At 50.6% G+C, this 13,560-nt stretch overlaps 6 protein-coding genes across 6 annotated transcripts; 2 read left to right on the plus strand and 4 right to left on the minus strand.

The window, feature by feature from the left end:
* The first annotated feature begins 420 nt into the window (after nucleotides 1–420).
* On the plus strand, nucleotides 421–1,940 carry SEPMUDRAFT_68602 (uncharacterized protein). The gene is made up of 4 exons (XM_016909830.1): nucleotides 421–526; nucleotides 656–1,412; nucleotides 1,468–1,593; nucleotides 1,649–1,940. The coding sequence occupies exons 1-4, from the start codon at nucleotides 499–501 to the stop codon at nucleotides 1,677–1,679; spliced, it is 942 nt and encodes a 313-aa protein (XP_016759334.1). The 5' UTR covers nucleotides 421–498; the 3' UTR covers nucleotides 1,680–1,940.
* An 817-nt stretch (nucleotides 1,941–2,757) lies between these two features.
* On the minus strand, nucleotides 2,758–3,640 carry SEPMUDRAFT_150203 (uncharacterized protein). The gene has a single exon (XM_016906017.1). It carries the CDS (start codon nucleotides 3,610–3,612, stop codon nucleotides 3,121–3,123), a length of 492 nt encoding a protein of 163 aa, XP_016759335.1. The 5' UTR covers nucleotides 3,613–3,640; the 3' UTR covers nucleotides 2,758–3,120.
* A 2,563-nt stretch (nucleotides 3,641–6,203) lies between these two features.
* On the minus strand, nucleotides 6,204–7,655 carry SEPMUDRAFT_88567 (leupeptin-inactivating enzyme 1 precursor; the record flags this gene model as incomplete). Its single annotated transcript, XM_016910477.2, has 2 exons — nucleotides 6,204–6,716; nucleotides 6,777–7,655. The coding sequence occupies 2 exons, from the start codon at nucleotides 7,650–7,652 to the stop codon at nucleotides 6,204–6,206; spliced, it is 1,389 nt and encodes a 462-aa protein (XP_016759336.1).
* Nucleotides 7,656–8,788: 1,133 nt separating this feature from the next.
* Nucleotides 8,789–9,778, minus strand: SEPMUDRAFT_164764 (uncharacterized protein; the record flags this gene model as incomplete). Its single annotated transcript, XM_016908131.1, has 2 exons — nucleotides 8,789–9,639; nucleotides 9,706–9,778. 2 exons carry the CDS (start codon nucleotides 9,776–9,778, stop codon nucleotides 9,209–9,211), a joined length of 504 nt encoding a protein of 167 aa, XP_016759337.1. The 3' UTR covers nucleotides 8,789–9,208.
* A 168-nt stretch (nucleotides 9,779–9,946) lies between these two features.
* Nucleotides 9,947–11,814, plus strand: SEPMUDRAFT_150204 (uncharacterized protein). Its single transcript, XM_016906018.1, has one exon. It carries the CDS (start codon nucleotides 9,977–9,979, stop codon nucleotides 11,591–11,593), a length of 1,617 nt encoding a protein of 538 aa, XP_016759338.1. The 5' UTR covers nucleotides 9,947–9,976; the 3' UTR covers nucleotides 11,594–11,814.
* Nucleotides 11,814–13,355, minus strand: SEPMUDRAFT_150205 (TTL-domain-containing protein). The gene has a single exon (XM_016906019.1). It carries the CDS (start codon nucleotides 13,320–13,322, stop codon nucleotides 11,991–11,993), a length of 1,332 nt encoding a protein of 443 aa, XP_016759339.1. The 5' UTR covers nucleotides 13,323–13,355; the 3' UTR covers nucleotides 11,814–11,990.
* Nucleotides 13,356–13,560: the final 205 nt, after the last annotated feature.

The following is a 13,560-nucleotide window of genomic DNA, read 5'->3' on the forward strand; positions in this document are numbered from 1 at the left end:
ACAAAAAGTAAAATAAACTCTGTTGACTAATCTTTCGGGGAAAAGAGGTCACCTCACCTTCCAAATCAGGGTTGATGTCATGGACGCTCACTGGTTCGATCAATTTGCGAGAGAAAAGTAGGTACATTTGTACCTACCCTCCTAGGAGGTATCTCCCCTCCGTATGTGTGTTGAAAGTTCCCTGAATCGTGCAATGAGAGTCTAGAGCTTTTTGACTTTTTGTCCCCCACACAGAAATTGGTTGTTTGTTCCCGGTCGAAAGGGTAAGAATAACCACTGACGATGACTAAATATTTTGTGTGAATGATGTCTTTTGTTTGGCTAGATTCTATAGAAGCTGTTGGCAGGGCATTTATATATCTTCTTTTTTGATTTTTTTTTTCTTTTCGGTTCGTGATTGTGGCTATAGAGAGGTTTTTTGTACATCTTTCTATTTTGTTGGGTTTGCCTATTACTGGTCTGTCTGTTTGGCTGTCTGATCAGGAAAGATTTGGAAAGATGACTTCGGTAATTCAATATGATTATGGTGCGTGGTGGAAGTGAGATTGAGATCAAGATTGAGATCAAGATCGCGATCAAGATCAGATCAGATGAGATCAGATCAGATCGCAACATCACATGTGCACCAGGTACTGATGAAAGGAATTCCCCACAGATTTCTCCCCCTATGGCCAAAAGACAAGATTACTCCTTCACGTCGCAGGCGTTGACTACGCATTAGCTGAGACGTCCATGCTCCTGCCCCGGCCAGCTTTGGAAGCATTGGGAATCACATATCGGCGAATCCCCGTCGTTGCCATTGGCAAAGACGTGTACGTGGACAGTTCCAAGATTATCGATACTGCACTCAGCACGTTGGGGAAACTTCCACAGAGTCCGGCAGACAAGGCTTTTGAGGTCTACGGGAACAATCTTTTTGCGGAGGCGCTTTCTCTGATTCCGTTGGAGATGCTCAGTCCGGACTTTGTGAAAGATCGCGAGACGGTGTTTCCTGCTTTGTCGAGGTCGGATCTCAATACTCTCCGCCCGAGTGGACTGGCGCAGTTCAAGTCTCGGTTGCATGAGATCGAAACGAAGATTCTGACCGGATCGAGTGGACCGTTCATTAATGGGAGCCAAATCAGTCTCGCAGATGTTCATGTCTTCTGGGTGATCAGATGGGCTTTCCAGGCTCTGGGCGTTGCAAAGGAACCTGGAATTGACCAGTCTACTTTTCCTAAAATCTTCAAGTTGATCGAGAGTTTGCCGGACCCTGACAAAGTCAAGGCAGCTGCGAAGTCCGTGACACCTGAGGAGGCACATAAGCTTGTGATGGGTGGTCAGTATACGAGTAAGACTGCTGCGACCAGCGTGCAAGATGATGGGACGTATGGTATTGCTGCTGGCACAACAGTTGCTGTGGAAAGTTTCGAGTAAGTTGTTCTTACACGTGAGCGACAAGAAGATCATGAGCTGATATCGAGACAGCTCTGCGCCGGGATCGCATCCCCAATATGGCAAGCTTGTTGGTACCAGCATCGACGAGGTTGTGATCGAGACCGACAGCGGTGTGCGCGTCCACTTCCCCAAGATTGGCTACATTGTACGGAAGTTGTAAGTACTTTGCTGGGAGTATCGTTTTCGACTCAGTGTACTGATCTGCTCACAGGGAGGATGCTCCAGCAAAGATGAAGCTGTAGCAGGGCTTGTGAAGTGATATTCTACGACATTGCTGCCACACATATCTGTCCATACAGAATTGACCCGAGCAGCCTGTCAGGCTGTAGATGATGTCGCGGTGGCGGTGGTGGGAGTAGTCGTGACTTTGCATTTGGCCCTATCCTATATTATGGGTTCAGCAAGCGCATAGACAGCTAGTTCATACGTATCCTTTACAGTCGTGTCGACCCGAGCCCCTGCTGCGCGAGCGAGGCGACTAGTACGAAGCGAACTGCTCTTTGGAGGCGTCTTCGTCCATTATCTCATCCGCCCAGCGAGTTTGAGCTTGCTGAGATAATTCATCCATGAAGTCGTAGACACGTGACGCGGCTAGACCCATATGCACTTATTACCTCCTAGAACATTTACCTCCTCTGTATTGCTGCTACTGCTTACACACGCAACACATTGTGACTAGGTACGAACACGCTTTCAGTGGTCGCGGGCCTCATCTCTTCACAGAGCTGCTGCATTCCCTCGTCATCACTGCGCCGCTGTCACCGACCGCCTGTCCGCCTCCACCGCCAGACATATCGACTCCAACTCGAAGAATCCTTCGATACACATACCACAACATATACCTACCTTACCCTTCGATCCTTCATCCCTCTTCTACCGTTCGTGCCTTGGAGGGCAAGCGCTCTGGCGCTACACCAACAAGGCTACACTAAGAGACCGCCCGGTCAAGGGTCAAGGCGTATAACATGTTGGCTAGTGAGGGCGTGTCTGCTGTCGCGACAGAGATTGAAGAGGACTAGGAAAATCGGCTGGATGAGTATGACACTGAAGTGCACCACTCACGAACTCTTATCCTTGACAATTGCGATAGCTGGATTGCAGTACAGTGCGCAACAACGTGACGCCGCGAGTACTGCGAGTTCTTTGATGCCCACCCGGTGCATTAGTCATCTTCTGGATAACGATACCGCTCAGACCAACAAAATGCTCATGCCGGCCAGAGCGACGAGCCGCGGGAGATCAATCTTCTATGTATGATGATATCTGCGCAAGGTCAGCTTCACTGAACAAATTTGACTGCATTTTGGTAGGTGAAGAGAAGGGTGTTTATCATTAATAGGTCTCGAGCTTCAAGGATGCGAACATCCAAGCTCTAACATTACAATTTGTCTTATCATTTGCTCATGGCTTACTCATGGCTAATAGTCTACAGTGGTAGTATTACACGCTGCCTAGCAATCAATGCTAGAAAGCTCTCCATTCTCTCAAATCCACCATGTCGAGTGTTGCAACCAGAGCTCCAGGCCCGGATGACTTGATTACAAAGATGTATAGTGGCGCTCCGGAGTCGCCAAAGCGAAGGTGTATAAAACGATTGCGTCCAGCGCGTAGAACGTGGCTCAAACGAGCGAGTTGGCCATTTGGAAACCATAAAGCTGATGTCCGGGCCCTGCGCAAACGCGCCTACATCGCCCGTAGGCTCGCCCCATGAGTGGGTCTAGAGCTGATCGAGAATCTCTTCGATGCTCTCTTGCGTTCGTCCCCTTTCGTGTACGGGACCAGCCTGTACTTCATGATCATCTCTTCATCGCTCAGGAACGTGAGCTCGCGATAGAATTGCTTGTTGCTCGGATCTGGAACTCGGTATGTCTTTCCTTGCAGCGCCACTGTTGTAACTGTTTGGCTGGAATATGGTCGTGGCTGTTGTTCATGGTGCTGTCGGTCCGACACTTTAACGCCAAGGAAGTCATTAACAGTTTCGTAGGCGTGTTCTGATTCATCGTCGGGAGCGGCGTGCCAGTGTCCAGATGTGCTTGGGCTGTAAAGAAGGGCCATAGTTGGTGTGATGGTCGAACGTGATCTTGATTTGAGTAAATGAATGTGGTGCGGCAAAGCAGATTCGAGGTCGAAATCGGAATTATTACGTTTGGCTGAAGAGAAGAGCGAAAAGGTCATTCGGGTTGGATTGCGCGCAGAAGTGGTTGATCGGGTCGATGTCTGGAGCTGCAATCGGCGCTTGCACGGAGTACTTATGTCTCCTGCGCCGCGCCACTGATCGACGACCCTGCCTCGGGAAGCTCCAACGGTGCAACGCGTGACATGTTTCACAGTTTCACTTCTCGGGTTGCCAAGCCTCTCCCGCCACTCTCGCGGTACCGCTTTCGAGCCTGACGGGCCTATAGCAGCTATCGCCATTCCGCTTAAGGGCATCCAGATTGCAGCAGAAGCACATTTCGGGCACAAGCTCAGAAGCCGGCTCCAGTCCAACATGATTCCCTGTGTCCAGACACAGATATCGAACGTCGCCGCCGCCTCTCATCACAGGGACAGCCAACGGCATATTGCATGCATGCAGGCTTCGCGACGTCTAACCACGGCTCCTCTCTGACACACACCCCCGTGCGTGTATCATATCTCTCTTCCGCGGTGGTGCGGCGGTGCAATTACCACGTACCTCTGTTTTCATGCAGCGCAAAGGAAACGGTGAAAGGGCCACCGCAGATTGCCTCAGGCTGCTATACCATACCTGACCATTCATGCTTCAACCTTGCACCAGTGTTCTCCTGTATACTAGGAACACCTGTGATCTATGTGCTCAGTTGTGCTGAAGACAAAAGTTTGTGGGTAAACACTGCACTGTGGTCTCATCAGGCGGTGTCCTACATACTCTCTCTCTCTCTCTCTATACCGGAGAATTATTATTATTATTAGGCAGATGGCAAACCATAATTTTGTGAGAGTTGCCGCCCCCCTAGGAGTCTGTCTTTCTGCTTTGCTCAGTCTGCTGAGTCTGTTCATTGCCCAGAATCTGACAAAGGCGTGTGCCCTTGCCCTTGTCCTGACGACTCTTTTTTAAGTTGTAGACGCTAACATGCGTCAGTCAGCCATGCTCAAGCGTCAACTCACTTTCACGAAAAAAAGGAGATTAATTGCATTGCAACCGCGTCTGTCCTACCGACGTGATGAGATACTTCTTTCCATGGTCTCTCGCGAACAGGTGTAACGTACGCATCCAGCGGTATAGTAGTAGTAAGCGTTCCAGCTAGTGTAAAATTACAGCGTCCCAAAAACAAAAGGTGTAATAGGTAAATCAAGTAGACAAACACTAAGGTCCTTACAGGCTACCAAAGAAAAGCCCTTCCCTAAAAAGACCCTTTTTTTCTAGTTCTAGCGCCTGGCACCGCAATGGTACAGGAAGGTACCAAACGGCACTTTGATACTTCAATACCCGTACCTCTCTACTACCTACTTTCGGAGCTTTCCCTCAAGTTTCTTCTGGCTTCTCCTCCTCCTCCTATAGGCATACGCTCAATCATAATCAAGCAATGAGTCGTGCGTTGTGAATTCTGAAACCACGATGGGAATCAATCATTTCCCTTTTTGGGGGAGGCAGGGGACATTTTTTTTGTTTCTTCCAATCATGGAATCCACACGCGACAAACAGAACTTTTGCTTGACTTTTTTGGAACTTGGCAGGTACCTAGATACAGAACAGACTAGACTACCGCCGGTCTCTCGGAAGACTTTTATTAGACGAAGAAGAAGAAAAAGGGACCCTATAATGACTGACCTATTTATTGCCTAGTACGTTAGTATTGTACGTGGAAAATAAGGATGCAGCCTGCCCGCGCCCGCTTTCGGTACTAGGGGTTTGGATATACCGAGTCTTGCTATAGGTAACAGGTACCTATACATAATGACTGCTATATGGGACTTCTGACTGACTTTGTCAGGCTCGGGTTTGCCCAGTCCTTCGTCTAGTAGCAGGTCGGTAAACGGGATTTAACGGCTGTCACTTTTACTCCTTTTTATCCTACCTCCTACCGTTCTCTTTGTTTTTGCCGCTGCGTGTGTCTGAGAGAGAGAGAGGGCTTGTGTGTGTCTGTTTGTATTTCCCTCATGCAGTCAAAAGCGGTGTCTGCACCTACCGTTTTGATCGAAGCTTTCTTTTCTCTTGTGTTTTACCTCAGTCACCGCTAAATACCGGAAACCGGGCCCTCTCATCTCGAAGTGCGACAGTGTCGCTTTTAATTGGCAATCAGATACGACTTCGCGGTCCAAGTTTTTGGTCTCAGAGCCCGTAATGCGCCTGAATTGGTTTTTTTTTGGTTCAGACTGCTTCAGAGTAAGACTATGTGGTATAATGGTGTCCCTTTTTCTGTTATTGGCAGATGTAACGTCGGCTGAGGCACACTGTTGCGGGACGCCAACAGGATGATATGGGCATGGGAGGGCGTCGGGTGCCACCAAAACGCCCCCTGTGGTATAGCCCGGGCTTGTGTCCGAGCTGGTGCGTCGGCAATCGGGGAAATGTACGGATGACCTGACTTTGCCACACTTATGTAGCATCGTTATAGCGGAACAAAAGAGACGGACTGTGTGTGTGTGTGTGTGTGTGTGTGTGTGTGTGTGTGTGTGTTAGGACAAGGGCTGATTGTGACGAGTGTTAAGGTCCAAAAGCCGGATAACGAGTATGTCGAAGCATTGAAACTTGCTGTGACACACAAGAAACGTGCTGGAGTAACCATACAGGTTTTTACTTACTTCTAAACATCATGCCCACAAGAACCAGTATGCCGTTCACCTGGCACCTCGCTGAAGCCGAACAACTCATGATCAGCGATAGCTCCTTCGAGACTCCTCTCATGAAGCTTCTCAACATCACGCGCAGCTTTCTTCTCCCCTTTAGGAATAATCAGGTGGCCTTCAGACGCAAGCGTAGCAAGTACATGTGCTGCAGCCTTGGCGTTTGCAGTCAACTGCTCCGGGTTCGCATTGCTATAGCCATCGCATTCTTGATGGTAGCAATCATCCTGGGCGACTCCAGTCCCAGTGTGAAGGCCTCCAACAGGTTTGTTCAACGTAGACATGAAGCTCGCGTAGTCACTCCCGCCCGTGAAGACCGCTGGAGTTACGTTGAAACCTTGTCCCGTCAAATGGTCGACGAAGAGCTTTTCGATGACATCGGATCCAGGAGCGCCCACGACACCGTGAGTGTTCCCGTCGCCGTCAAAGACGCCGTAGTAGCCACGAGACACCATGTCAAAGTTCAAGTAAGCCTGGAGCGCCGTGAGTTAGTCATGTGATAGTTGGTGTAAGCTGGAAAAGTAAGGACGTACCACCAAGTTATCGGCCTCCACGGTGTTGTTGATACCAGTCGTATAGTATCTGCTTCCGACCAGGCCATTCTCTTCAGCTCCCCACCATGCAAGGCGAATCTTGTTCTGAAAGCTGGCTTGCTGCAGACCATCAAACACTTCGAGCACCAGCGTCGTTCCAGATCCGTCGTCGTTAATCCCCGCACCCGCTTTCACGGAGTCGAGGTGAGCTCCCATCATGATCACGTTGTTGGGATCACCTCCCAGAGATTCTGCGAAGACATTCTGGGTGATTCTCTCCTCGATGGTCTGAGTATGCTGCAGGTAGCCTTCCAATACTTCACCAGCTTCAAGTCGTGCCTTGAGTGCCTCGCCATCGTCTTGATTGATGAAACCGCTCGGTCTGTATCCAACCGGATCGGGAGCCGATAGAGTGCCACCGGTCACTTTGGTGGGCACGTTGTTGTATAATATGACACTATTCGCACCTGCCGACACAGCAGCTCGAATACGACCTGCAATGGTGGTATTATCCGGGCATGTGCCACGCTGTACAAGGACCATCTTGTCCTGCACATCGAGCCCACTGTAGCCAGCTACAGTGCATGCCGTCGTACCGTTAGGGCCGAGGACGAGCGGTGCAGTGATGCCATCAGCGCCAGTGGAAGGTGAATATGTCGGTCCGAAAACGTAGTATTCTGTGTCGCCAACACGGAAAGTGATCGAAACCACATCGTTGTACAATGCCGGGAAGTCCTGAGTCCACGCCTTCCATGTCGTTGAATTCCCGACCTTGGATAAGACGAAGTCTCGCGAGGCATCATATCCTGGCAGTCCGAAGGCGCGGTTTCCTCCATTCGCTTTGGCAATGTCTTCTAGACTCTGGAGATTTTGCATTAAGCTGTTGAATGTTAGGACATATCACTGGGTCGCCAGATATGCACGACTGACCCTTCTGTAGTGATCGAGCGCTGCAACTGTTCGGACAACAGCTTGGAGGCTGCCGACTCCCAACTTGAATTGCCAGTGCTTGTTCCATACTCCTGTGCTCTGGCGAGCAAAGCCGCTGAAAGCGCGCCGACTAGTGGCGAGGACTTCATGATACGAGCGAGATATGACTATGAGATGACCCAACCTCGATGGGCGGCCTGACTTACATATAGGCTCGTCTCCAGAGCGATCACCATCTCTCGGACTCGCATTCCCACTAGAGCCTTGTCCTGTCCACCAAGCACTGGCAGTGTAGCACTCCGTAGTTTAAGTGCAGCACACCAAGGAATGCCAAGAGATACTGGACAGCGACCTTCTCCATCGGGTTTGCCAACCGGAGGTGTATCTGCGGTACTGCGTCGCGTACAGACGGCATGAGGGGGCTTATAGGAATTGCAGAAAAACGCCCAGAGCGATGTGCAGACTTGCAGGGCGTCATCTCAGACACGGGGCCGGTCTCAATTTATGCCAAATCAAGATCGAGTCGCGCTCTTCCGATGTTTATCCCTTAATGTTCGCCATGTTGGCATACCTTGACACCTTCATCTAGAGTTCTGGACTGACATAATAGATGACGCTGCTGGTCGCCTCGGGGCCTTTCAACAACCTAGAGTGTGTTTGATGGAACGGGAGTGCCCAGGTCCTTCAGGACTCAGAAGAAAAGGATACACCGTACACTTCAGAAGTTCAGTCTTCAAAAGAACGTGAATGCAGAGGTCTTGGCGGCAAAGACTAACGACATCAAACATTATGTAAGCGCTTTTGTTACAGGCTTAACTGCAATTCGGACCGCCGTGAATCCGTGATGGTCTGGTAGGCATTCTCTCGCTAGGTGTATATCGAAAAGCGGAAAGCCGACGAGCTGTTTTTTCGCAAAGTTATAATTCCACGATGTTACATCTCAAGAGCCTGCTGGCCCCTTGAGGAAGCAAGGTAGACGACTAGCAGCGCTTCTCTCGAGATACTCGCATCTTCTAGAACATCACATCTTCAAATGCAGCGGAGAATGATCACCTTGGTATGTTGAGACATTTTTGACGACCGGGGCTTTCTCCATCAAACGCTCTGCCTCTTGTGTGTGGTCTATTCTCATCATCGCTTCTCTCCAACAGATGATCCATGAGATTTGCAAGCTCTCCTAAATCAAGGGAGCCCAGAACGAGACGCTGTGTCCTCGGTTATACCATTGAATGGCACTCGAGTACGATGCTGCGTCCTCGCGTATACTGGCAGGGTATACTGAGTCGCAACTGACTGCGATGCCGTGATCGGTGGCCGAATGATGGCGCATCGTTTCTTCGAGCTGCTTTCGGCCCTTGGGCAGATGTACACATGTCGCTAACACTCAACGAGGCTTGCGTTGGCAGTATGACATGGCTTGAAACTGGCGATGTCGGCTTGCGAACGTGCATTGGTAGTCATGGTTGTATCGCAGCACAACTTGAATGTAGCTCTCCTCCTGATCATCCGGCAGGCACAGCCCTATATCCTTCCCTCCACCTCGTCCACCATGGCTTCACAGTTGCCCAAGTCAACAAGCCCAGGGTGGCCACAATAAAGATCCAGACGACAAGCTGATCCTTCACACTATCGCGTTGGAAACATGTCGTAAAGACATTCTCTTCTTTCACCCCAGCGCATATAGGCAGATTGTATGAAAGACAGAACTGCTTATTGCAATCTGCACAGGTTCTGCCGTGGACTCTGTTTTCGGCGCCGTCGGTAGGGAGGATATCGCGAGGAGATAGGGCCAGGGCGAGTTGTGGTTCGTCGCGTAAGAAGAGTCGCTTCGAAGATGTTGAAGGCGCAGTAGGCTTATCGGCCGAGGGAGGAGCATCGAGGGGAATGATGGTACTGTTGGTGTTACAGGTGCATTTGCAGAAGGATGTTGGTGCTGCAGAGGGTGAGCAGCTGTGGTAAGACAGTAGTAGGAGTTCGGCGCAGGGAGGAATGGACTTACATGCTGCGAGGGAGAAAGAGAGGAAGGAGAGGAAGAGAAGGATGTATTGCCAGAGAGGTCGCTGTCGGGTCATCTTTGTCGTTGGGATATAAGATAGATGTTTAGTACATGTGGGTTTAATAGCAGCATGGAGTAGGTGTCTTCACATGTAAGCACGGCAAGACCCGATGAGCTCTCCAGTAAACCTAGGTAATTTTTCAGCCCACTCCTCTCCCTCTCTACCCTCTCTCTTACACACACTCACACCCAAAATGCTTCCTATAGGGACACAATGACAACCGAAGCGCGCACCCGACTGCACATTACGCCCTTCAACCAGGAACTACTCCAGCGCTATCTTCCTGCATCCGTGCAGCCGCTTGCGACAGATATCTCATTCCACGCTGTCGAGACGTTCCCCGAGCGAGGCTTCGGCTACGTTGAGCTACCTGCCAGTGAAGCGCTGAAATTGAAGAACAAGCTCAACGGTATGACGTTGAAGGGCTCGAAAGTCAAGATCGAGGAGGCCAGGCCGCAGAGGAAGCGAAAGGGCAGGGAGGAGGCCGAACCAGAGCAGGCGCAGGACGGCAAGGCAAGGAAGAAGGTCAAGAAGGAAAAGACAAAGCGCAAACATGGTGAACTGGTCCTTGAAGGCCACGAGCTGCCAGATGGTCGGCATATCAAGCGTGGATGGACGGAAGACAAGACCAAGTCGAAGAAGACTAGCAAAAAGGACGATACGATCAAAGACAAGAAGCTCAAGTTCAAAACGGTTGTGCCTCCAAACAAGATCGAGGTGGAGAAAGAAGGTGTGAAGAAGTCCAGAACGAAGGAGAAGAAGGATGAAGAGGAGAAGAAATCTGGGCGCAAACAGGTCGTGGTGACCGAAGGAAAGAAGAGTTCGAGGCCTGCTGCTGGTGGGAAGGCAAGAAAGGGCGAGTTACAGTACGAGGAGGGCCGAGGCTGGGTGAACGAGGAAGGCGAAGTGGTCGAAGCGGAGACCGAAAAGCAGAAGAGGAAACGGGAGCGCAAGGCTGCGAAGAAAGCTGCCGAAGAGTCTGCGCCAAAGCCCGTTGTGGAACAAGATGCCATCATTGCAGAAGCGTCTGAACTCGACTCTGAGCCCGAAGATGAGGGCACAATCGAGCTCGCACACGCCAGCTTGCCGACCCGCGAGGCGTGGTCAGGCGACGACGATACAGCGTCAAGTTCGACGGTCTCGTCCGTCTCATCAGTCTCTTCAGACTCGGATTCTGAATCTGAAACCGAGCCAGAATCAGATGGCGATACAGAAGCTGGGCTCGACAGACAACTTGCCCAAGCTCGTTCCAATACAGTCTCGAACAAGAACACGCAGACTCCGGAAGCCATTTCTCTCCCGGTTGGAGATGTGCAAGAGAAGGAAGTTCATCCTCTTGAAGCACTCTTCAAACGCGCTGCGCCAATTACTACGGACCAATCGCCCAGACCCAAACCCGCACCGATCGATACCTCGTTCAGTTTCTTCGAAGCTGGAGGCGACGTAGATGAAGACGATGTAGGTGCCACGGCGGAGCTTCGCGTCCCGCAAACACCTCGGACGAAGGAAGATCTTGCGTGGAGAGGACAGAGATCTGCTGCGCCTACGCCCGATACTGCTGCCATTGGGAAAAGATTTGATTTCGCTTTTGGGCAAGATCAGGACGAGCATGACAATGACGAGGACGACGACGAGGATGATGATGAAATGGCGGATGTCGACGGGTTGCAGCAGGCAAAAGGCGGTGCTACGCAAGAGGAGAGCGAGTTCAGGAAGTGGTTCTACGAGAATCGTGGTGCGTTGAATCGAGGGTGGAAGAAGCGGAGGAAGGATGAAAGGAAGAGTTTGAGGCAGAGGGAGAATCGAAAGATAGGGAGACGAGTGGCTTAGAAGACCATAGGTACCTGTATCCAAATGGGTATCGAACAGCCTGATGGACATGAAACATCCCGCTTGGAGAATCCCATCCACAATCGCCATAACCAATCAAAGCTTTGAAAAGCAGGACAAGACCATTGTTCATAAGATGATCATGACGAAGCACATTCGACTGATGACTGCAGGTGCCTCTGGAGCGAGGGCTTTGGTGAACTGGAATTGAGGTATTCAAGAGGGGTGATTATTTCGAGAGTCAGTATCGTGGCAGCTTGTCGAAGATCTGTATGTCTTGTTTGACGCATTCTTCTCCCTTTGATATGTCAGGCTCCGATTGAGAGTGGTGGTCCAAAGGTTACCATGTAGGCATATATCGGTCTACACAATTGAGCAATTGACTCGATCCTGTCTCTCATCTTCTGCCAAGGTCGATATCGAGGACTTGTGTCATCTGCTTGTCGCATGCAACATCTTTTTCTGTGTGCAATCCCAAGAATGGTTTTATCGCCGTGTCAGTAACGCCTTCTAATAATCCGCGGATGATATCCTGCAGCTCGTTGCCCGTCTGGGCGAAGTCTGGAAACGCGTTGACTTCGAGCAACCAGGCGGTACCATTGTCGTCAATCAAGAAGTCGAGACCGAAGATCTCGAAAGCGTTGGGTAAAGGCTGAAAGTGGATGCTCATACTTCGCGCCGCGGCCTCGAAGATTTCCCCTGTTACTGAGCAGATCTGCTTGTACACATCCTCTTTCCACGTGGTGCTCAGCTTGCCGCTCACATTGTCCGGTAGTGACCAGAAGGTGTGTACGCTGCCTTCTCTGGACCCATCTTGGAGACAAGTATTGGTAAGATGACTGGACAGGTCTTCGTTTGGCGACGCAGACGCTGACGGCTTGGCGTACAGTTCTCCTGCAAACAATGCAAGCATCGGTTTGTAGACATAAACCTGCAGCGCCCCTACTGCGAGAACATACGTGCGGACATGAAACTTTCGACCTCCCGAAGCATGGGCTTCGGGCATCAGGAGTGGTGCGCTGATATACGGTTGGGCAATGAAATGTCGCAGCTGAGAAGCCATTACTCCATTACCATCCTCATTGACATCGCTATGACCGTCGTGAGATGTGGCATCTTCCTCTTCATCATCATCATCTGAAGGAGGATCCCACTCCTCGAAGATGCTCGTGAGCTCCTCCTCAGAACTGAAAAGTCGTATGCCTTGACCACGATCGCTCATACCAGGTTTTAAGATCCACCACTCCCGAGCCGGGTCGTCTTCACCCCGAGCAGCATTACGAGTCCAGCTCTCCTTGAGTTCATAGGCTTCTATCAAAGCATCATCCAAAAACTCGGCATAGTCGACCTCGAACTCCACACTAGGTTGAATGTGATGTCTCAGCGCAGAGTCTGGATGTTTTGTCAACCAGTGATTGACCGTGTTAGATAGATAATGCTTGCGTATCAGAGCCTTCCTGATGATGTAGCTATTGGCCACACTAGTCGACGAATTGGCCATCAGATGATCGAAGTCGATGCTCTCGTATTGTCGCCATTGAATGACTCTGGCATTTGGACTAGGCAATTCAGACATGTCCTCGATGAATACCAGTAGTTCGACTGGCAGCTTCGCCTTGAGCATGGCCAGTAAGAGTGGCTGCACATAGCTATCCTCATAGTTCGCAAGCGCGTAGAGTTTGGAGATGTTTTTGTCCGCTTCTTGGTCTGCTTCAGTGCTGTGAGCCATTGGTCGGATGTGGTACTTCGGATGTTGTTCAAGAAGCACGGTGGCCGACGGGCGCTGCTGTTGTTGCCGGAGTCGGTGGCGCAAGTCAAGGTTAGCCGATCCCAGTGGTAAGTAAATTATGAGACGACGGGACAGAAACTGCTGGTTACAGTATTCAATATTGTCGTGGCTGCTTCAGAACCAGTTCGGCGAAAAAATACCAATCCACAATTTTCGATAGCCCCCCACCCCCCCCCCC

This window comes from Sphaerulina musiva (genome assembly GCF_000320565.1).
Source record: "Sphaerulina musiva SO2202 unplaced genomic scaffold SEPMUscaffold_7, whole genome shotgun sequence".
In the NCBI taxonomy this organism is placed as follows: domain Eukaryota; kingdom Fungi; phylum Ascomycota; class Dothideomycetes; order Mycosphaerellales; family Mycosphaerellaceae; genus Sphaerulina; species Sphaerulina musiva.

What these genes read in the sequence shown, in the direction of transcription:
- SEPMUDRAFT_68602 (XM_016909830.1), top strand. Translation starts at nt 499, where the DNA reads ATGACTTCGGTAATTCAATATGATTATG. An exon ending in GGTAATTCAATATGATTATG is followed by an intron (nt 527 to 655) that starts GTGCGTGGTGGA and finishes AATTCCCCACAG; the next exon opens with ATTTCTCCCCCTATGGCCAA. An exon ending in GGCTACATTGTACGGAAGTT is followed by an intron (nt 1,594 to 1,648) that starts GTAAGTACTTTG and finishes ATCTGCTCACAG; the next exon opens with GGAGGATGCTCCAGCAAAGA.
- SEPMUDRAFT_150205 (XM_016906019.1), bottom strand. Translation starts at nt 13,322, where the DNA reads ATGGCTCACAGCACTGAAGCAGACCAAGAAGCGGACAAAAACATCTCC.
- SEPMUDRAFT_150203 (XM_016906017.1), bottom strand. Translation starts at nt 3,612, where the DNA reads ATGACCTTTTCGCTCTTCTCTTCAGCCAAACGTAATAATTCCGATTTC.
- SEPMUDRAFT_150204 (XM_016906018.1), top strand. Translation starts at nt 9,977, where the DNA reads ATGACAACCGAAGCGCGCACCCGACTGCACATTACGCCCTTCAACCAG.